Below are 23671 nucleotides of genomic sequence, written 5' to 3'. Positions count from 1 at the left end.
TCTCCGATAATGTACTTATTAAATAAAATTAGGGAGATTACGATGATACTTTGAGTTAATTACCAGCTAATTAATTTTAATGGTGTTACATGACAATCTTTCCCGGTTAAACAATAAAATGACCAATTCCCCAACAATGGTGTGAATGACTCCTAGAGAGCACTATTTTGGATTATAGTTAAGAGGTTTTAGCCCTCGCTTAACCTACTCAAGGTTTGCATGGAAATATTTTAGTCAGTCTCACTTCCTTAGTACCATTACTTATCACTTACTGCACGTTACTTAAAGTTGTGATTGTGTTTGTAAATCTCATGTGAGTTCTTGATTGATTATGACCCTCTTCTTGATGCCTATTCCTGCATGGATTCTCTCATCTATCTACTAGGGAATCTGCATTTCCAGCAAAAGGAGGTTGGGGTAAATTTTCATATCTACAGGCATCTCGATTCCCTTTACTTAAATTCAACCAAGCAAGGTAAATTTGTAAGATTCCAATAAAATTCTAAAAGATTATCCTCAACCAAATGCCCCATAATAGTATAGCAGGATGGCTTTGTGAATCATATTCTCAAGCAAGTCTTGGGCTGTTGGACGGTGGGTAATGTTTGGATGTTGTCCCTTGGAACCTTATAACGCTATATATATTCAGATTGGTCAAAATTTGACCAGTACGGCTGGAACATGACATAATTTGGCCAAACTAGCTGGATTCCGGCCTTACTAATCAGATTCCTGTGACGGCGGCCGAACATTGCCAGATTCTATTTTACGCTGTTAATGATTTTTTTGTATGAACTAAACGCCGAAAAATATTTTCAGAAAAATCATTTTTTTCTGAAAAATGATTTTCTTAAAAATATTTTACGACGAAATAAATGGAGCATGCGTTAAAAAACGTTTTACGTCGAAACAAGCATTATTTATATATATTGGAATAATTAAGTAAAAATTATTTAAATTGCATATCTGAGAATTCCCCAAATCCCTAACCCACCCCTGGATTGTGGAAAAAATAAAAAGGAACCTAAAGTTGGTAAAGCAGGTATAGGTAACAGATGACAATTTGGTAAGAGCACTAGCAGCAGATTCTCAACCATTTTCCCTATATTTAAGGAACAAAACTACTTTTTGCTTCCCTATAAAAAAGTACCCCACAATAGATTCCCTTACTTTTCCCTATATCAATTAAATATTATTTTTTTACTCTTATTTTATTCTTTTTCTTTCTTTCCTACTTTTTCTCTCTTCACTATATCAATTAATTATTCTTCTTTTATATTAAAATAATACATAGGGAATGAATAGTAGACATGTATACATTGTGAATCACTATTCATTCCCAACCCCTTCATCTAAATATAGGGCATCTGCTGTGGGAGGTTTTTGATGTGTTTCATGAAATTTTCCCTAAATATAGGGAAGGGAACCAATATAGGGTAACTGCTACTAGTGCTCTAATAAATAATACACTGAAAATTTAGGCTAAATTTTAGTTGAAGTTAGAATAGGGGGATAGGATGAGATATATTTCATATGAAGTCTAATGAATTTTTATTTTTTATTTATTTTTATTTTTCCCTTTAAAAGTGACATGAAATAATAAGGAAATAATAGCAATGTCATTTTCATTTCCTCCTTATTTTATTTATTTATTTATTTTTTTTTCTTTCTGATTATTTTAGTAAGGGTTTTTACTCCATTGCATCGCAGTCCTCCAATTCCAGCTGATTTCTCACCGGAAAACGAAAGCTCACGCAACCATTTCTCTTTCTCAATGGCCAATTCCTCGGGAAGCGTTTCAGGCAAAGGACTCATCACTCACGTCATCTTCGACATGGACGGTCTGCTTCTCGGTAATTTTTTCAAACGCTTTTACCCACTGCATTGCTCTCTTTCCTCTTTCATTCAATCCCTTATTGATTTGTTGTTGAGTTCCGTGTTCAGATCTCTTGAATTTGAGCCAGAATTGTATTGCTGATACTGCTTGGTTCAAGCGGCTATTGTTTTAAGCTAAACTAGAATTACCCTTCTGTTTAAGCTCTCTATCATTTGAAAGCCAGCTTTGTATTATAATTTTAACATTTATGTACAATTAATTTACCCGCTTCTGCTTCTGCTGCTGCTACTGTTGTTCTTGTTGTTTTGCAAGATTGAAATAAAATTGATAGGTTGGGGACTCGTAGTTTAAGCCAATGTTCCGGAAAGAAACTAAGATTTTGATGAAAATATTGTTGCAGACACGGAGAAGTACTATACTGAAGTCCAGGAAATTATACTTGCTAGATACAATAAAACTTTTGATTGGTCCCTGAAGGCAAAAATGATGGGAAAGAAAGCAATAGAAGCTGCCCGGGTCTTTGTTGAAGAGACCGGAATCAGTGATTCTCTTACTGCTGAGGACTTTCTTGTAGAAAGAGAGGCCATGCTGAAGACTTTGTTTCCAAATAGCGAGCTCATGCCAGGTATTACTTTTTAGAACATAACATGCTTCAAAGAATTAGAGAAAAAAATATTTACCTATGATACTTCAGGAGGAGGTGGTTAAGTTAATCTACAGCTTAGGATGTTCTCTATTTTAGTTTTATGGATATTGCAAGAGAGCTTAATAAGTGCACCGTGATAAAATGTCACTGTTTTCCCTGTAAATTTGATCTAGGAAACAAAAACCACAGGTTTATAAACAGCACTACATTATCTTACTCATACAAATAGTTGGTGATGTTAATTTCTTGCTATATAGATTATGATAACAGAAATAAAAGCCTTGTCTAATTCCCTCGTAAGACTTGTCCACAGACAACTACCATTTTTGTGTAGAAAATGGGCGGAAAATAAAGAGATGAAAGAATAGTTTTGGTAACTTTTGTTCTTACAACCAATTCTCTCTCCAAATCTCAACTATATTGAAGAAAACATTTTGGTGGACGTCAGAGGAAAATTTGGGATTATTTTATTCTCTCTTTCTTTTCCCTTCTTCATATACTACCCCAACAATGGAAAAGAAAACGAATTTTGAAGTTTCAATTCTTTTTCTCTCTAGTGGTAAACCAAACAATGTTAGTGATATGAGTCTAAGCCCAAAATTGCTTTTTTTTTTTTTTTTTTTTTTTTTTTTTTTTTTTGTCCCTGAACTAAACCAAAACAGATGCTTAGATCTTTGGTAATGGGATGGTGGAAGTGATGGGAGCGCTCATTGATTGTTTCTGTATAGTTTCTTCCCTCACTCTCTTTTGGTCAAAATCACGAGTTTTGGAGTGTCATCAAGAGATGAGAAATGTTTTAGGAAGTATATGTTAACTAATGCGATGAGTGTCTGGTGTTGAGGTTCTAAAGAGTCAAGGACTTCGTAGATGGAATTGCTCTCTACGTGAGTAGTTCGTGAACAATATTGTACTATTTCCTTGCTTGTGTTGATTTTCTTTGGGGCATTGATAAATTTAAGGATCAAAGGTTCTGTAGTTGACATTTCTGATGATTTTCCAACATGGTTAATTATCATATTGTTTTCAGGGTAAAAGTTATCATTCCATCTTCTATGGTGATTCTAATCTTCAATAAAATGAAAGACAAGATGAAGTGATTTGACGAGACACTGCGAGATTTGGAGTTCTGGAGCTGTTAATAACACATTAACAAATGAAAAGTATCTGGGGTGTGGCATAATGGTTAAATTGTTGTTGGTGACATTGACAGTAGCTTTAGAAACAATCTTCAAACTTATGCAGACTACCCAAATGTGTGCTGAAAGGTTTCATATATATGTGTAGGGGCTAGCCGCTTGGTCAGACATCTTCATGCAAAGGGAATCCCAATTTGCTTGGCAACAGGGTACAGTTTATTCACCTTTCTCACATTTAATGTGTTTTAAATTGAATTTTTTTTTTTTGTTTTTGGGACTAGTTCTTGTTGCAGCACATTTCCAATTTATTTTAGTTTTGATGCAAAATTTATGGAATTTCACAAGCATTACTCATTTGAGAATGTACCTTACAGTTCTCACAGGCGGCATTTTGAATTGAAAACACAACAACATGGTGAACTTTTTTCATTGATGCATCATGTTGTTCTTGGTGATGATCCAGAAGTTAAACAGGGCAAGCCATCACCAGATATATTCCTTGCTGCTGCCAAGAGATTTGAGGTATAACCATCTGACAAATGTTCATTTCTGACTTTGATTGTTGACAGTATTCTCTACTGGAAATTATTTTTTGGTATGTTCTTTGCTTACTCGTTATTATTATTATTATTTTTTATTTTTATTTTTTTTAAAATTATACCCATGAATGCCAATATAATGTCTCATGACAAATTTGTGGTTCTGCAGGGTGGCCCTGTAGATTCACATAAAATTCTTGTGTTTGAAGATGCGCCATCCGGAGTTCATGCAGCTAAGAATGCTGGGATGTAAGTGCATTTATTGATATTTTTTCTTTTCACCTTTGAAAATTAATGATAATTATGTTATTGGTAATTTATTTTGTCCACAACGTGCCAAAGTTCATTAACATCTCCACTCTAAATTTGATTGGTGGTTTATATTTCTTATGTATAAATAAGTTAGTGTTAGAATGAAAAGAATTGCTTAACAATCAACTAGGAAGCATGGATATTTAGAAGTCAGAAGTATCTCTGTTTGACATTGCTCATACACGGATATGACTCAGACGTAGTACATGCCAGATACGTGTCCATGAATTTTTTTTATTTTTTATTTTTTAATTTTTAAAAGAAAAAAGATTAAATTTTAAGTCGGATGCTTTGGAGCACAACATGATACTTTTGACAATACGGCTAAACACGGTTGGGGTCAAAATAACTTTTCTTAATAAAAAAAAAAGGGGCTCTAGATGTTATTTTTAAATGTGTTGGGATCAAATGTAGGAATAAAGGATCTGAATACTTTGTTTTTTAAAATTTGAAAGATCAAATAGTGATTTAATTAATGTCATTTTAGGAATATTCATGAATTTGGGTGGGTTTTTTTGTAGTTTGGGCTTTATGGGAGTATCTTCTGAATTTTGAGTTTTTGGGGGCATTGGGTATGGTCTGTGCGTAGGTCCTTGTGGGTTTTCTTTTGTGGGTTAGCTGGGTTGTTCCTGTGTATACTTCCTCTATACTTAGGGGCGCTTTTCGCTTTTTTAATAAAGTTTTCTTACTTATCAAAAAAAAAAAAATTTCATGAATTTGAGGATATATATAAATGCTAAACATGAATTATACTTATTTTAGATTCAATTTTTTTTTTTTTTTTAAAATCTATTATTGCTTGAATATTAGTCGTAGATATGTTCTTTATCCTTTTGGTGCTTGTTCTTCTAAATAAAAAATTGATATACATGCCCTAATCGTATTGTATCCTAGTTTTTCTTGAATTTTTAAATCGTCTTATCTATATCATATAGCATCCATTACTATGTTGGTATTAGTGTTTCAGAGATTATCGATATGTTACCGCTATATCTTACCTTTTTACTTTGACTTGATGCTGGTGACTTGGCAATACTTAGGTTATGTTTGGTACACGAAACGACTATTCTATTAGAAAAAATGAATAGCTTTTATTAGAGATGGAAGAATGTGAAATATAATAACCTTAGTATTGGAGTATATGATAAGCATCTAACACTTGAAATAGTCATTCCCTCATGGGCAATGAAAATGGTTATTCCAAAGCTATTTTATTCTACATTCTTTTATTTTTTATAAAAACTATTAATTTTCCTAATAAAATAGTCATTTTGCGTACTAAACGTAACTTTAATGGAACAAGTCTAATGGTAACCACTTACCTTCCAGTTCAGTATGTTCAAGGACGAAACTAGAAAGTGGTTCTAGGGGCCCCATTCTGTAGTAAAATATTCTTAAGGGGACAAAGTTGAAAAACAAGACATAAAATGTGTTTTTTTAACAAGTTTAAAAGTTAAAAAAAATGCATTTTTTACAAATTCTTTTGCTATAGGGGGGCCATGGCCCCACCAGTCCCCCTCTAGTTCCCCCACTGAGTATGTTAACAAGGGGTTGAAAATAATGGGTCGTTAAATGTGTTTTGAGATGTATTTTTTGTTTTTACTTATCAAAAAAAAAAAAAGAGGTATTTTTTGTTTTTTGTTTGTAAAAATGTTATGATGCGATATAAAAGTGAAAACTATTTTTATTAAGAGTTTTATTGTGGGGTCCACATTTGAGAAACTCTTTTATATATAGTACACTTGCTTATTTTGAGAAACCCAGACGTATGTAGAGTTTTACTTGTAAAAAATAGAAAATTAAGGAGAGAAAAAAAAATAAGAAAAAAGGTTCAGTCGGGTGTCTGTACAGCCACACTGACCAGCACAAGGATGGCCACACAGCCACCCTAATCTTGTTTTGTTTTTTTTTTATAATTATTATTTTAAATGATAAGTTGGCTCTCACCCCGGTAAAAGTTAAGCACATGTTTTGCCAAAATATTCCTACAAGGAGAGAAGACATATTTATAAAACTGTTTGTGTTTTGGGTAATTTGTCAATATATTTGTCTTGAAAACAGAAAATAAAAACATATACAAACTTGGCCAATATTATCTCAAATAAATTATTCATCAAAAAAAATATTATCTCAAATAAATGATAAGAAAGAACTATAATACTTTAAAATCACAAGTGAGTTTTTGGTGGCCTGTGCATCCAGATTCTAGCAGATGAGTTCCTTTAATTTGAAACTCATTCATGCAAGTTCTTTGTAAGAAACAAGCATACAATTTTCTTTTTAATGGATATTTGCTAATATTGACCTTAAAAATTTGATTACGCTGCTTCATTTTGTTTAATTCCTGGAGGAATTGATTGGAGGCTGTCATTTTTGCTAAAAATAGGGACCACATTTGGTAAGGCAGCTTGTGTGCCATTACTTGCTTGAGAGGTTTTAAGTTATTTTTGTTATGTGTCATTTTTTTTGCCATTCTCACCCGTTTCTCAAATTTTTTCTTTGTCCATTTGTGACATCTTAGAAAGTTAGTTTCATATTGGGAGGATGAATTGCTCACATGGAGTGGGTAGTTATAAAGGAATTCATGAGTCTTAAGTCCGAACTCATGGGTGTTAAGTCCTACATTGATTCTTTACTAGGTGAAATTGGGCTTTATAAGTGATTCTAAGAAATTACCAATTGCAACTTGATTAATCATTTCAGAGTGATAGTGCATATATGGCTAGTACTTTTTTGGAGTTGTTACAAATGGTATCAAAACAACTTAGTAACACCATGGCTAAAGCACTACATGACGTGGCTCTGAGGAGAACGTCAACGATTTGAGTGGGGCAGATTGGGACATTCTTTAAAATTAGTCTCACACTGGGAAGAATTGCCCATATAGAGTTAGTGGATTATAAATGAGCTCATAGGTGCTAAGTCCCATATTGGTTCCTTACGTGGCCCTAACGAGGAAGTTAGCGATTTGAATGGGGGAGATTGTAACATCCTATAAAGTTAGTCTTACATTAGGAAAATGAATTGTCCATATGGAGTGGGTGGATTATAAAGGAGTTCATGGGTGTTAAATCTTATATTGGTTCCTTAATAGGTGGGACCGGGTTTTATAAGTGATTATAAGGAGCTCTAATTGCAACTTGACTAGTCCTTTTGGAGTGATAGCGCAGATGTAACTAGTGCTTTCCCTGAGTCGTTACACAGTTAAAGGACATCCTCCCTAAACCTTTTTTAGATTCTTATAAGAAATCTTGGCAAATAAGGCCCCTTTCCTAAAGTGTCAGCTAGAAAATTCTTGACATATCATTTTTCTTGATGACAGCTGAAACCTGTAAACATATTAGGTCATAAAAAATATTCTATGTTGATTAACTTTCTACTTTTGCTTTATTATTATTGGCCATTGCTGCATAATTGTCTAACTGCATAAAGAACAAAAATTACAATTACACATGCATTTAAAAATCAGAAACACAGGTTTTAATTCAACTGCATAGTTTCTTCTTATTCATGGATGCTGGGTTTTTTAACATTTTATATACAGGTCTGTGGTTATGGTACCAGATCCAAAGCTGGATAGCTCTTATCATGATGCTGCTGACCAAGTTTTGAGCTCACTGCTTGATTTCAACCCAAGTGATTGGGGTTTGCCTCCATTCGAACTAACTTCAAGCTAAACTTGCACATCCATCAACGTTGGTATATTTCTGATGGAGATTGAGGAAGAATTGCAATTATTGCCCATTTTTAAAAACTTAAACCAAACTTTGATTCAGATTTTGCTAGTGTCAATCACACACATTTTTTTTTTTTTTTTTTTACCATGTTCACAAATTTAAGGTATGGGCACTTGTGTTGTTTGATAAAGATCAGCTTGAAGTATTAGAGGCTTTCTTTTTCTTCTTCCTTTTTTTTTTTATTTTTTTTTTACACGAATTAACCGTCTGCCATGTAGAAAGAGATTTAGCATTTGAAGCACTGTTTGGATGTAAAATGCTTTTTAAGAGAGAATATTTTCGAGGACAACCACTTATTTTCCATTGAGAGTAATGTTTGAAATCATTTTTGGTGTTTAGCCACCTGTCCAAAATCACCACGAATAACCCAATTTATCAAGAAAGAAAACAGAAAAATTCATGGTTAGTAGAGGGTTGTGAAGGGAGGAGGGCAGTGATGATGGTGGAGGATGGTAGTAAATGCGAAGGGTGGTGGTCTCGGCAAAGGACACTAGTACCGGGCCTACCAACAAAGAGCGGTGGCGGTGATGGAAAGTGGAAGTGTCGGCAGCGGGCGATAGTTGCGGTTGTACGTAATTTAAGTCGAGTGAAATATTCATTGTTCGAACTGATGTAGACAAAAAAAAAAGAGAAGAATAAGTTTCATCCCCCCCCCAAAAAAAAAAAAAAAAAAAAAGCAAAAAAAAAAAAGAAAAGGAAATATTATTTTGCAAACTCCATCCTGTTTATGTCCTCTTTTTGATTAATTACCATACATAATTGTTCATGCATGTGATCCAAGGTTTTATTGATCTAAGCTGAAACCCTATGAATTAATGGGCAAGCTTTTAGGATGAAGAATGGGAAACACGCAATAATACGCAACAACTTGTGCTTCCTGAAAAATTGATGAACAATTCTGAAAGCAATTTTAGAAAATTAACAAATAATAATCGTACAAAAATTATCTGATTATAGTGACCAATCAGTTAGTCGAGTCAAGTAATATATCTTCAAACTTGCCTTCATTAAATTAATTGTCACCTGTCTTTTCAAATACGGCATCCCTAACTGAGTAACTATTAATTAACACTAACCATTTAGGCACAGAAATACTAATCTTTTAAGATAATTTTTTTTTTTTTTGAATTTATCTTCTAATATAAATGGAACAACTTAACAGGAAAGAATGTGAATGGCCTATCCGTACTAAGGGTATGTTTGAGATTGCGTTTTTTATATATAAAAAATGCGATTTTAAACGAAATTGTAAAACATGAATCGTTTGGAAACTGTGTTTTTAAAAAATGCGATTTGAAAACGCAGAAATTTTACTTTTTCAAATTGCAAGTAAGAAAGTGCTTTTTTTAAAACTCAAAATTTTAAAGGTTAATAGTAAACTGCGATTTTGCAAAACACTTAACTGTATTTTTAAAAATCACTTTTTCAAATCGCATATTTTAAATGAGAGCCCCAACTATAAGGATGGGCTGTAAAACACTAGTTTTACAGCCTCCACTAAAAATTTAACACATCATAAAAACACTATACAAAATAATAGAATCAAAACACCATATCTTTCGGCCAAACAAAAACCTTCATCTCCAACAACTCAACAACTCGTCGGAAAACGCCCACTACACCAGTCATCGGAGAACACAAAAAGGGATCATTTTCACTCTCTATCTCTACAATCTGTTTGGTTGATGAAAAAATCATGGCTTTTAGAAAAATCTTGATCGTGAGGCTTTAGCACTACAAAAAATCAAGTAATTGGCCACGTTCAGTTAGCCACGTGTACGGACACTGTACACGTGGCTAACAGGTTGCCACGTGTCATTGATGACGTGTTCCGCGCGTGTTAGATTCGGTTGTAGCTAAATGCACATTTGGCCGCGTGTACAGGGACACATGTATTATGATACACGTGGCCAGACTGCCACGAGTATTAAAATACTCGTGGCACGTGTATCATAATACACGTGGCAGACTGTTGTCCTTTTTTTAATTATATTTTTTATTTAAATAAAATTATTTCATATATTAAATCTAATTATTTAATATAATTTTCGAATTAATTAAATTTTTATTTTTATTCCTTTTTCAAATTTTAATTGTATTTTTATTTTATTTAATTTTTAATTGTATTTTTATTTTATTTAATTTCTAATTGTATTTTTATTTCATTTAATTTTTAATTGTATTTTTATTTCATTTAATTTTTAATTGTATTATTTTTTAAATACCTAATTGTATTTTTATTTAGGCTAATTATTTTTGAAATTTATTTTGTAATTTCTTTTTTTGCAGTAATTTTGTTATTGCCGGCCTAAAATATCGCAAAATCTATTTTACCCCAAAATAGAACAAAATGAAATTACACATATCAATAATTAATAACATATTTGTTAACTATACATATCTTCACAAACCAAAAATAATTACATAAAATATCTACGACTCGGAAGGGCGTCTCTGCGGTACCCTCGCAGGAGTATACTGGCCACCCGGCGATTGCTGCACAATGGACGGTGTAATAGGCGATGGTGTCCCGACAGGGGAGTGTTGGCTCAGCCGTCGTCCAGAGGGCGACAACGGACCAATTGTTGTCGCATTACCTGCAAATAATAAATACACTTATAATATACAATACTATACGCAAAGTATGACAATTAATGAAAAGAAATTTAAATTAATTTCATATACACAATATGAATCATACCTGCAGATGCACTACTAACTGACGACGTGCTACCTACGTTTGCAGGTGAACCTTGCTGAGCACCTCCTGTGCCATGCGAGGCCATGAATGCCTCGAACCCTCGCATGCGCTGCTCCAAGATATCGTTTCTCTCTCGCTCGGCACATAGCTCTGCCCGCAAATCCGCCACCTCCCGGGTATTTTTAGCCAAAGCCTGGGACGTGCTATCTGATGGAGCCCCCTGTGAACGAGACCTGTACGCGAAACACGTCCCACGAACAGGAGTAACGTTCAACCCAACCTGCCGAACCCTCCCCGCGTACTCAGGCCTCCCAATCGCCTGTTCGTACGCGTCGTTCGGTGCCCAACGCACCGTGTCTTGTGAGACGCTCTGCGTGGCGGTGAGATCAGTGGATAAATTCTGCGCCATCCTCTCCTGTACGTCATCAACATAAAATACACATGTACATGCCTGTCGCCATCCAGTTGAAATATATAACAAACAGAAAGCGAGAAAATAGTGACAATTAGCAACAATTGGCAACAAATATTGTATTTACATATATTTGTTCATACCTCCTCGTGATTAAATCTAACATAACTTTTAGATCCTGTACAATGGGGGAGGTCATTCTGCTTGCGCAAACGCTTCATCTGTTCAGAGGTCGCCTACGCATTGAACATGATGGTAAAAATGTAAGTATTGACACAATTAAATTAGTAATCAAAATTAAATTAACTAATTTACTAAAAAACACAACATTTTTATGTCATACAATCAAAGACCTACATACCCTTTTTTGCTCAGTGCACCAGTCGGTCAGCAGGAACTCCACATCTTCTGCGTCATACTTCTCCAAAAATCTGACTGGCACTCTCGCACGTATAATATCGGGTGTGTCACCGTCTTGAATTTTTAGCTTGGTTTTGAACTTTGACTTCCACGAGCGGTGCTTGCGGCCAATATCATTCAACGCTTCCTGTTGTGCCCTGCACTATCTACTGATACAGGTAGACGGAACTCCTCCTGCACATTCAATGTAAGCATTAATTTTTAAACCTTCAAGAGAAACTTAATCTTAGATTTAATTTAAATAAATAAATAAATAGATTCATAACCATACCATCAGCGCGTGCCACATAGCCTTTTTAATCTGCTTATCGACTTTGGCCCATTTTTCCCGCATATGTATGAATGACCCACTCCTAATAAGCATGCCCTCAGCCCGCCTAAACCGATTGTACTTACCTATCAACCGAATCTAGTCAATCTCTATGCGCTGGGTCGCTGGGTCGCCTGCGACCTCCTCGCCAACCCCTCCCACTGGGGGAGGCTGCTCATCATCCTTGAAAGCATATCCTGGGGGCTATCGGGGGCCAAATCATCGGGACCCAACATCGCAACGTCCCCCTCATGTGGAAGCTGGCTCCCCCCCAAATCTGGCATTTGGCTCTCACCGGCCAGTGGCACCTGGCTCTCATCAGATAAAGGCACCTGTCTCTCACCAGATAAAGGCACCTGGCTCTCTTCAGGCCCCGGGCCCTGATTCGCTACCGATGCTGGCATCTGTCTCAACCCCATAATCTAGCCCTGCATCGCTAGATGTGTTGGTATCTGTCCCAACCCCACAGCCGGCATCTGCATCTCCCCGGTCTATGACAGAAGAACCCTATCATCCTGTGTCTCACTATCAGGGTTACACGGCGTAGGTGGAGTATATGTATACGGAAAGTTCTTTTTTTTTTTTAATTTATCATTTTCAAAACTGTCATCGTTGGTTTATAACGGGAAACTAATGGCGGATATTGTTTGATTTTTTTCACTAACAAAAAAACTCCTAAATTCATAATAACACATTAAAATATGTATATAAAACCTCTCAAATCAATCATTACAAAAATCAAATTATAAACACTAAAAACACAACAACATAGTGAAAAAATTCGTGGCTTAAAAAAAAAGTAAATAAATTAAACCCTAATCAAATTTTTTCACATGCAGCATTGTTAAAAAAAAATAAAATTAATTAACCAAATTAATACTTATCGACCGAAATACCTAGTCCATAAAAACAAAAAAAAAAAAAAAAAAAAAAAAAAAAAAAAAAAAACCCAAATTATATGTTTACAACTTTCAACAAGTCAGTAACATTGGAGCAAAAAAAATGGGAATAATAAAAAAAATATTACAACCTTAGCATATGCTCAACAAAAATACAATCCTCAACAAAAATACAATCCTCAACAATATATATATCACAAGGAAATGAACACAGCCGGATATACATGTAGAAGGAAAAAATAAATACAAACAATAAAAAATTTCAGGGTTTATGGATTTAGGGTTGCTTATATATATATACACCTGCATATATGGAGGAAAAAGAAGTTAAAAAACTGAGAAAAATATATATGTAGAAACCGGCCGGTAGATAGAGAGCTAGAGGAACAAGAAGATTACCGGAGCAAATTGACGCACGGCCGTGCCCAGCTGCCGGATAGTAGTCCCAGTAGAGAGAGAGAGAGAGAGAGAGAGAGAGAGAGAGAGAGAGAGAGAGAGAGAGATAATTAGATCTGGTACCCGTGTATATATACGTGAGAGAGAGGGAGAGAGAGAGAGAAACAGTCGGTGAGAGAGAGAGGTGATCGGTGGTGGACGGTCACCACGGCAGAGACAAGGTCGGAGGCACAGTAACGGGCTGAGCTCGACGGAGAGAGAGAGAGAGTTCGTAGAAATGGGTAGCTTCTAGAGGAAGCTACCCATTTCTATTATATATATATATATATATGGGATAATTACCTTTTCTTCCCATCAACTACCAGCCATTGTCAACATGCCCCCATGAACTGACACCTCGACCAAAAGAGAGCATCCAACTACCATCGTTACCCACTTTGCCCCCATCCGCCAGAAGATTCCGTTAACTTGGATGGAATATTCCATTTTTGAGCGTTAATTTTTGTTTAAAGACCAAAATGCCCTCTACAGTAATTAATAAAAAAATATTAAAATTAATATATTTTTTTGTTTTAAAAAAAAAAACAAAAACAAAAATTAATCTAAGGGTGGCGCCCTTTTTTAGTTTTTTTTTTTAAATATTAATTTTAATATTTTTTTATTAATTACTGTAGAGGGCATTTTGGTCTTTGTGTGAATTAGACTGACGGATGGGGGCAAAGTGGGTAACGATGGTAGCTGGATGCTCTCTTTTGGTCGAGGTGTCAGTTCATGGGGGCATGTTGACAATGGCTGGTAGTTGATGGGGGGAAAAGGTAATTACCCCTATATATATATATATATATATATATATATATATATATATATATATATTATATTATATTAATATAAATTTAAAATAATATGCACGGATGGCCAGGTGGCGCGCGGGAGAACTCCCTCGCAGTGTGTCTGGCCAAACGAACGTACACGTGTCCAATCGACGACGTGTTATTATAACACATCTTCAATTGGAGACGTGTATTTAAAATACACGTCTCCAATTGTATTATATATTTAATAAGTAAAATATATTATAATTATATATAAATTATTATTTATATAAATGTATGTATAAGTTATTCACTTGCTACAAATACAAACCCATGCAACCATGCAAACCTATTCATCAAAAAAATAAAAAACCATGCAACCCTATTCATCAAAAAAATAAAAAAAACCGTACAACCATAAGCCCTAAAACTAAACCGTAAACTATAAATCAAAACTAAATCCTAACCATAAATTTAAACCCTAACACTAAGTATATATATAGATATACTATACTAAACCCTAAATTAAAACTAAACCCTAACCAAAAAATTAAACTCGAAAACCCCTAACCTCATCGTGTATATACTATATATAGCCATAAACCATAACCTTAATAGATATCTTGAGTGTATGTACTATATATACCTATAAACAACACCCATAAATGTATATACTATATATATCTATAAACCCTAACCCTATATACTATATATAGCTATAAACTCTAACCATAAATGTATATACTATATATATCTATAAACCCTAACCGTATATACTATATATAGCCATAAACCCTAACTCTAAGTGTATGTACTATATATAGCCATAAACCTAAGTGTATATCAAATATATATAGCCATAAACATTTATCTTTAAAGAATGAGAAAAATGAATATTTAGCTTTTTAATTTTTAATTTTGCTATTGTTTAAGGAGATTCTCTCTTTAACTTGATTGAATAAAATTCGACTGAAATACCGTAAAAAAACTATAAGATATACGCTATAGTTTTTTTCAATTTTTCAACTGTTTAGATTTAATATTACAATCTTTCTAATACAAAATTAGAGTAAATATACTGTACTTTTTTGTAACAGCACATAAGCCAAATTCATTCGAATTTCTATGAAATCGGAACAATCTAATTATTATCAATCTAGGATTTAAAGTTATATTTAAAAGTGTACAATAATGACACGTGAAAAAATATTGACATTATTATTCATAAAATGTAAAATCAAATAGGTTATAACCCATAACTCTAAATGTATATATTATATATACTCTAACCATAAGTGTAAATACTATATATATCAATAAACCCTAACCCTAAGTATATATACTATATATAGCTATAAATCCTAACCATAAGTATATATACTATATATAACCATAAACCCTAACCCTAAGTGTATGTACTATATATAACCATTGACATAAATGTATATAGTTATAAACCATAATCCTAAGTGTATATACTATATATATCGATAAACACTAACCTTAAGTATATATACTATATATAGCTATAAACCCTAGCCCTAAGTATATATACTATATATAGCTATAAATAAGGGTGTAATCGAGCCGATCTTGAGCGAGTATCCCTCGTTCGAGATCGGCTCGTTTTTATTTTTGTCTGGCTCGAGCTCGAGCTCAAACTCGACACGAGCCTCCATTTTGTGTTCGAGCTCGACTCGCCAGGGTGGGATTCCTGTGCGAGATCGAGCTCGAACTTGAGCATTTTGGCCGAGCTCAAACTCGAGTACTCGACTCGAGCTCGGCTCAAGTCAGATTATTTAATTTAATGGCCGAAGTTCGAAAATAAAAAATAAACAAAATTTTATTAATGATAATTTTACCAAATTTAATACAAATATAATCAACAAAACTTACAATCCAAATTTAAACAAATACAAATCAAATTCATACAAATACAATCAAAAGACCAAGGCAAAAATGGGACCAAAAACAAGCATCTTGAGTCGCTTGTGAGTTGTGACTAGTGTATAAACTTACAACGACGCCCAATAAAAAAAGCTTCTAGAGGCAAAAGATACACCTTCAGAAAATAAGCAGTAAGAGAGAGAGACAAAGGGAGCATTTGCCATACAAATGGTGCTTGTTTCAATGGTTCGATCTGGTCGTATTTGGTCTGATATGGTGGATGGTGGAAGGTGGAAGAATGAAATAGAAGAGAGAGAAGAAAATAAGATATATCAAGTATGCATTGAATTCGTGAGTGAAAAGTGATAAATGAGACATGAGAGTTTTTTTTTCTCTTTTTCTTTTTTAATTTCTGAAGGATTTTGGAAGAAGAGATTTGGAATTTATCCCCTCCACGTGTGTGTAGATTAAATCCGCCAAAAATGTCATCCTGACCTTTGAATACAATTACTTATTTCAAGATTTAATGTAATACTTTCGATCATATCAGTGGGAGTGGGCTTACAACTATGCGAAACACCATAAGAAATCCTTTGTAAAACATGCATTACAGCTGTAAAACACTTTCCAAAATTAACGGTTAAGATTTCACACAAATAATGGAATGGCCAAAATGCTCCTAAAAAATTACGCTTTTAATGCGTTGGCTGTAAGGTTTTGGTAAGCGTGCCTTGACAAATTGCGTGAAAATAGGGATTGAAATATTTTTCCAATATGTACGTATGTACATGAAATCGGCCCTTGTACAATCCTAACCGTTGATTATTTTTTTAGAAAATCAAGCTTTAATCTAACTCGTTCGATTAGATCATTGGAAGTAAGCTCATGGAGTTATGTAACATCATATCACTCTCACGTATAAATATGTATAACAGCTGTAAACCACATTCTCCATCCAACGGCTAAAATTTAATCAAGAAAAATCGGACGGTTGATAATTAAAAAAAATTGCCTTAATTTTTCGAAAAAAAAAAAAGAGTTTTCAGCCCATCGTTTCGCGTGCGTTGAAAGTTGTATAATTTAATTTTGGGAAAGTATCCCCTTTATGAGTGTCTAGTAGTTTACTGTAAAATCTGCTTATAAAAACATATCCTAACCGTTGATTCAAATTTTCCTTATAATGATTCAATATAAATCTTTGGATCTGATCAACGAAAGTGAACTCAATGAATATGTGGAACATTGTATAACTATTATGTAAAATTCAAAGGTCATATTAATACATTAAATTTTTATTTATAGTAATTAATGCGATTTTCAGAGATTGTGTTAATGTAATTCAAGAATAAGGTTTTATATTTTGGTTTTTAATTAATGCGATTTTTTAAAGGAATTAAATAATTTTTCAAAATTTTAATGTTGTGTGACTTTTGGAAAGACAATTTGGTTTTGAATTAATGCGGTTTTTTAAGGAAATTAAATAATTTTTCAAAATTTTAATGCTGTGTGACTTTTGGAAAGACAATTTTTGCATAACCAAGGGCTAACTAATTAAGTAATTATAGAAAAAATTGCAATAAATTTGAGTGTTAATTCAAAGTTTTAATTTTGAAAATTAAAATTAAATTGTTTTATTAAAGAAATTTTATTTTCCCTTTTCGTTTTGTCTTTAAATTCAAAAAAAAAAAAAAAAAAAAAAATCAAGAATCAAAAGATCATGTAAATAAGAGAAAAAAAAAATCTTTTAAGGAAAGTTTGTTCGTAAAATCTCCAATTAAAAATTTGATTTTTTTTGAAAGAATGAAATTTTAATTTATTAGGTTGATTTGGTCAATCTCATTCCCATATTTGCATTAGTCAAACTCCTTTATAATTCTAAAATTCCAATTTAATATCAAATAATATTTGATCTCAATAATACATTAAATTTTTATTATTATTATTTTCGTTAAAGCGATTTTAGGGGAATGTGTTTAATGCAATTAAATAATAAAGTTTTAGGTTTAGCTCGTTAATTAATGTGATTTTTGAAATAAATTATTAATTTTTTTTGGGAATTTTAATAATGATAATTATTATATTTTCATATGGTCCTATATTATATCTAATGATAATAATATATATATATATTATTTTTTTTTAAGTCTAATGATAATTCTTAGATCATATGATTCATATCTAATAGTTATGTAGTACAAATGCATAATGTTAGATCATATGATCTAAAATCTAATGATAACACGCAAATTGTGGTTATAATTAATACATTGGTAATTCCAATCGGACCAACCGACCAATCTTAATAACTTAATTTGGGATTATATAAATTACATTGTCATTATATATGAATAATGTGATTAAGTTTCAAAAGTGTCATTATGTCATATGATTAATGTGAATTCATACTTATATATGTAATCTATATACCTAATCAATGTATCTAAGACTTTAAGTATTATTAATAATTATTAGATACTTAAAATTTTACATCATGCTCAATTAGTGTATCTAAGTATCTAAATACTTAATCATTGTATTTGTATACTTATATGACATTATGTGCTATAATTTATACTTAGAGATATTATATAATTACAACTTCTATACAACTTTTTTTAAAATCAACCATTGGATATGTAGGACCTACATGTAAGAAAACATATCCAATGATTAAATTGAAAAAAAGTTGATAGAGTTGTACAACAATTGTTTATCTTATACTTATAGCTTGATTGATAACTAAATATATGAGTAGTGATACATTACCACCCCAATATACAACTTTTGATCATTTTTGCCAACGAAACAATTTTTACTTTTATTTATGAGTAATGATTCACTACCACCTAAATATACAACTTTTCACCACCTTGTCTATGTGGCAAGGTGGTCCCCTACTAACTTTAGAGTTTTTTTATTTTTAAAAAATAAAATAAAGTGGGGGACCACCTTGCCACATAGACAAGGTGGTGAAAAGTTGTATATTTAGGTGGTAAAGAATCATTTCTCTTTATTTATTTTATTTTGTTTAAAAAACCCTAAAGCTGGCTAGGAGACCACCTTGCCACATAAGCAAGATGGTCAAGAATTGTGTTTTGTGGTGGCAAAATATCATCTCTCTCTCTCTCTCTCTCTCTCTCTCTCTCTATATATATATATATATTATGATTGTAAATTATGAATCATATCTAAGTATTATCGTATGATCATGTGATTCATACGATTTAACAATTCATATAATCTTTGATCTTGGATCACGTGATCACGGTGATGTAATGATTCATAAGTATCTAATAATAATACTTATAAGTTATAACATTAGATATAGTGAATCAGTAATTACATATCATATGCCACAATGTTACATTATTATATGATCATATAGTTCTATTATATTACATGAATAATATAATATGAATCATATGATTAAGTATCTGAGTTGTCATTATATTATATGATTAAGTGATTATCAAGTAAGTATTGATATTATTCACTTTTACTATTTTATATACATATTGATATAACCAAATAATTATAACCAATTAATATTTATTGATCATTTTTATTTGTTACTTAATTTATGCTTACATATACTATATTGTTTATTAATATACTATATTATAAAAATAAGTTATATATGTTAACAAATTAATATATATATATATATATATATATACGCACACACACGAGTCGAGCCTTAATAAACGGGTCGAGCCTTATACGAACGGATTCACGAGCTTTAGTCGAGTCGAGCCGAGTTTATACGAGTTTGCATCGTTTAATAATCGAGTTTGATTTTCGTGTTCACGAGTAGCTCATTTAATAATCGATTCGAGCACGAGTCGAGTTTATTCGAGCCGATCTCGAGTAAGCTCACGAGTAGCTCAGCTCGTTTACACCCCTAACTATAAATCATAACCCTAAGTGTATGTACTATATAAGGGACTAAACCATAAGTATTTAATTTATTATGTAGTACGTAACCCTCAAAATAATTGCATTTACTATATGTAGCCATAGATAGCAAGGTTAGGGTATATATATACAAGTCATTATAAATGTATATATAGGGTATATAAATGCATGCATATCTATATATATAGTATTAATTATAGGTTTTTTAACTTTATTATGTTTGAAATTTTTTTTCTTTGGTTTCTAAACGTTGATAGTGTACAAAACTAAACCCTAATTTGAAGTACTATTTGGTTTAATTATGCATATAGTACAATATGTAAATTAGGTTAGGGTTTACGTACGTATGATATATACTTAATAAAATAAGGAGTTTTTTTTTTTTTTTTAAAAATGAATGAACAGAAAACAAAATTTTTTTTTTATGTAATAAATATTTCTGGGGGAAAAAAAAAAAATTTGGCCACGTGTTCTTTACACACGTGGCAAAATATGGACACGTGTAAAATACACGCGTCCAATTGGACACGTGTAAATACACGCGTCCATTTGGACACGTGTATTATTGCACGTGTCCATCCTGATGCGTATATAAAATACACGCGTCTATATACACACGTGTAAAAATACACGTGTCCATATAGACACGTGTAATAATAAACGTGTCCATATGTACACGTGTATTAAATACACGCGTCTATATAGACGCGTGTATTTAATACATGTGTCCAATTGGCCGCGTGTATTTAATACACGCGGCCAACACGCGGCCAACTGGGCCGTGTATACTACTAGCCACGTGTCATAATGACACGTAGCTAGTTGGACGCGTGTCTACAGTAACTTGTACTGTAGACACACGGCTAATTGTCAGTTTTTTAGTAGTGTAGGAGGCGGGCCGATGTCCTTTGGTTGATTTCAAAGGCAGTGTTTGGGGGAGGAGGCGGATCTTGGTGGCAACGCCTCTGGTACTTGAACTCGTTGATGCACCAGAGGGTTTGGCCCACAAAGACGTAGAAGAGCTGGAAGAGCTTGTGGAGCTCCTTGTTTTGGAGGTCTATGGAGCGCTTCTTCTCTAAGGTCTTCTCGAAGTGGAGCTGGAATCAGCCTTCTGTGATGGTCAAAGTGGTAAGCCCTTGAGTTCAGATGGAGGTCAGAGGAGTGAGAGAGGAGGCAGAATGAACGCCAAACACCAAAATCACAAGGTTTAGCAGTGAGGTGCACAAATGGTTGTGTGGGTATCTATGAAGAGAGGAACCAAGAGACATGGCTTTTGGTTGAGAAAGAGAGAGAGAGAGCGAGAGAGAGAGAGAGAGAAATTGCTGGGTGGTGTAAGTGTTGCCATTGCTGGTATGGTTCGTACTCTGCCATTGACGAGAGAGGGAGTTTGTGGAATGGGTAGCGGGCATCTATGAATTATGAATGGGCTAATCCTATATTGTTGTGTATATTCTCTTTTGTGTTTCAAGCTGACGTGTCCAGCTGTTATTGAAGGCTGTAAATAAGTGGATTTACGCCACATCCGAATTGAAGTTATTCTCATTTTAAAATTATTATTTTAAATCGTACTTTTTGAAATCGCAAACCCTAATAATTGAGTGGAATATTAGGTATATTACAAGGTATCAAAAGCTAATTTTACATAAAGTCCCTACAAAAAAACCAGCATTTTTCTTTTCTTTTTTTTTTCTTTTTTTTTTTTTGGTTGTGTCGTTTCAAACAAGCATCATTAATTTGTAAGTTGATGTCGTCTCCTAATAGGCAAAGACCTGGGATGCAGGAATTTTCGCACACCTTGGGGTCGAAAAACATTGCCCGAGTTGTTAACGAGCGGGTATGTACTTTGGGTGTTTCAAGATACATTGTTTGATAGGTTCTTGACTAAAATTCTATTATTGTAGGAGACAAAGGTAGGGTATACCCCCCCCCCCCCCCCCCCAAAAGGTTCGAACTGTTTATAGAAACTCACACAAAAAGTGATGGCACCCTCGTCAATGATAAGGCCAAGGAAAAAATCGTAAGTGCAAATGTTGTATTATATTTGTATGCATCCTTTATTTTTTATATCATTGTGTCTCGTATAATTGATTTAAATAGATGATAAGTTTGAATTTAATTACAGGAGATGAAGGAACTCACGTCACAGGATACTCCATCATCTAGATCATGTATACATGGCATAATACCATGGTCCCCAAAGGATGTGTATGGGCAAGTAATGGGCCTTGAAAATCTTGGGCGTGTTCATGGATTGGGATTGGAGCCAACACCGAGCAGATCCAGGTGTTTAGGGCATCAACATCAGCTTCCTAAGATCCTGAACTTGTAACTGAAGTTAATTAACTGAAAGCTCAAGTTACGCAGATGTAAATGGCGCATGAGAAGCAAGAGAGTGAGATGACTCAAATAAGAAAGCTTCTTACCATGCTTGTGGAAGGGAATGCTTATAGGGACAATGCGCCGAACATTATTCCGAACACAACTTCCCCATCTATGATGCCCAAGTCATCTTTGGGTAGGTGTAGCAGGTTATATTTTATTTTGGTTTCATTTTTAAACTAGGAATTGCTGAGTTTAAATGTCATGTGACATAATACAACACAATACTTTTTAATTGGCGTAAAATCATTAACATTATGATTCCCCTCTTGTTGTAGGTGAACACCCAATTGAGGTCAATGACGATGATCAAGCGGGAGACGACAGTGAAAGACAAATCAGAAGGTGCATGTGTTAAATAACAATATTTAGTTGCACTTATTTTACGAATTTTTGGTTGCTTTCCTACTTAAGCAACTTTATTGTCACGTCAAAAAGTGTGTACTTGGAAGTGCATGTAGATTTCCCATTTAATAATGATTTTTCATGTGAGATAGTAGGATGTTAGATGTCCAAAACCGATTAGGATCCTCTGCAATTTGAGGAATTCAGGTCGTTTATTCAAAATGAGGTTTGAAGAACACTGTACAAACTTATCACAACACAGCCTCAGTCAGCCCCATACTTTTCTATGCTTCTGTACTCTTACTTCCATTACCAAACAAGTGTTAAAAGTAATGAACTTCCTCTTCTTATGGCTTTTCATCTCTAACTATAATGGCCAAACTTATTGAAAATCTGTTGTTAATCTGGTTTAATTTGGCCTCACTAGATTCTCTGTCTATACGTCATGTTCATAATTGAATGCTATTTATTTATTTAGTCTAAGCCTAATTAATTGCAAATTTTTTTTTCTTAATAATGAAATGGAGAATTTAGAAGTTGGTGTAGAAATAATGAAAATAACTTGGACCTAATAGAGTTGCATACGAATCAGAGAATGAGAGGATGAGAAAGCTTACTCGTAGAGTTTGCCCCCTCCCCCTTCCCCCACACCCTCACCCCTTGTCTTTTGGGAACAACAATATGACAATGATATTATGATATACTCCTAAAAATATATATCTTGCTATGAACATGTTGATCAGCATGCTTACATGGATGTAATTCTTTCTTTTCCTGCTCTGATTCTAATATGGTTTTGTTGTATGTCAATATTGGGTGGTACAGACTGTTGTTTTCTGTCTTGTGGATATTTATATCATCCTTGGAAAATCATTCTTGCCATACTTGGAGGGGCTTAACAGCACACAACTGCGGTTGGTCACGATATATGCTAATCAAATCTCACAGGCTAGGACAGGCACTGCAGTAGATGCTAACCATGATTAGC

General features: G+C 33.5%; 1 protein-coding gene across 1 annotated transcript; it reads left to right on the top strand.

The window, feature by feature from the left end:
• The first annotated feature begins 1693 nt into the window (after window positions 1-1693).
• LOC133871062 ((DL)-glycerol-3-phosphatase 2) lies at window positions 1694-8367 on the top strand. Its single transcript, XM_062308414.1, has 6 exons — window positions 1694-1853; window positions 2238-2462; window positions 3768-3828; window positions 3994-4141; window positions 4328-4407; window positions 8015-8367. The coding sequence occupies exons 1-6, from the start codon at window positions 1775-1777 to the stop codon at window positions 8145-8147; spliced, it is 726 nt and encodes a 241-aa protein (XP_062164398.1). The 5' UTR covers window positions 1694-1774; the 3' UTR covers window positions 8148-8367.
• The last annotated feature ends 15304 nt before the right edge of the window (window positions 8368-23671 follow it).

This window comes from Alnus glutinosa, chromosome 6 (genome assembly GCF_958979055.1).
Source record: "Alnus glutinosa chromosome 6, dhAlnGlut1.1, whole genome shotgun sequence".
Taxonomy (NCBI): domain Eukaryota; kingdom Viridiplantae; phylum Streptophyta; class Magnoliopsida; order Fagales; family Betulaceae; genus Alnus; species Alnus glutinosa.
This window is presented reverse-complemented; position numbering and strand designations above follow the sequence as displayed.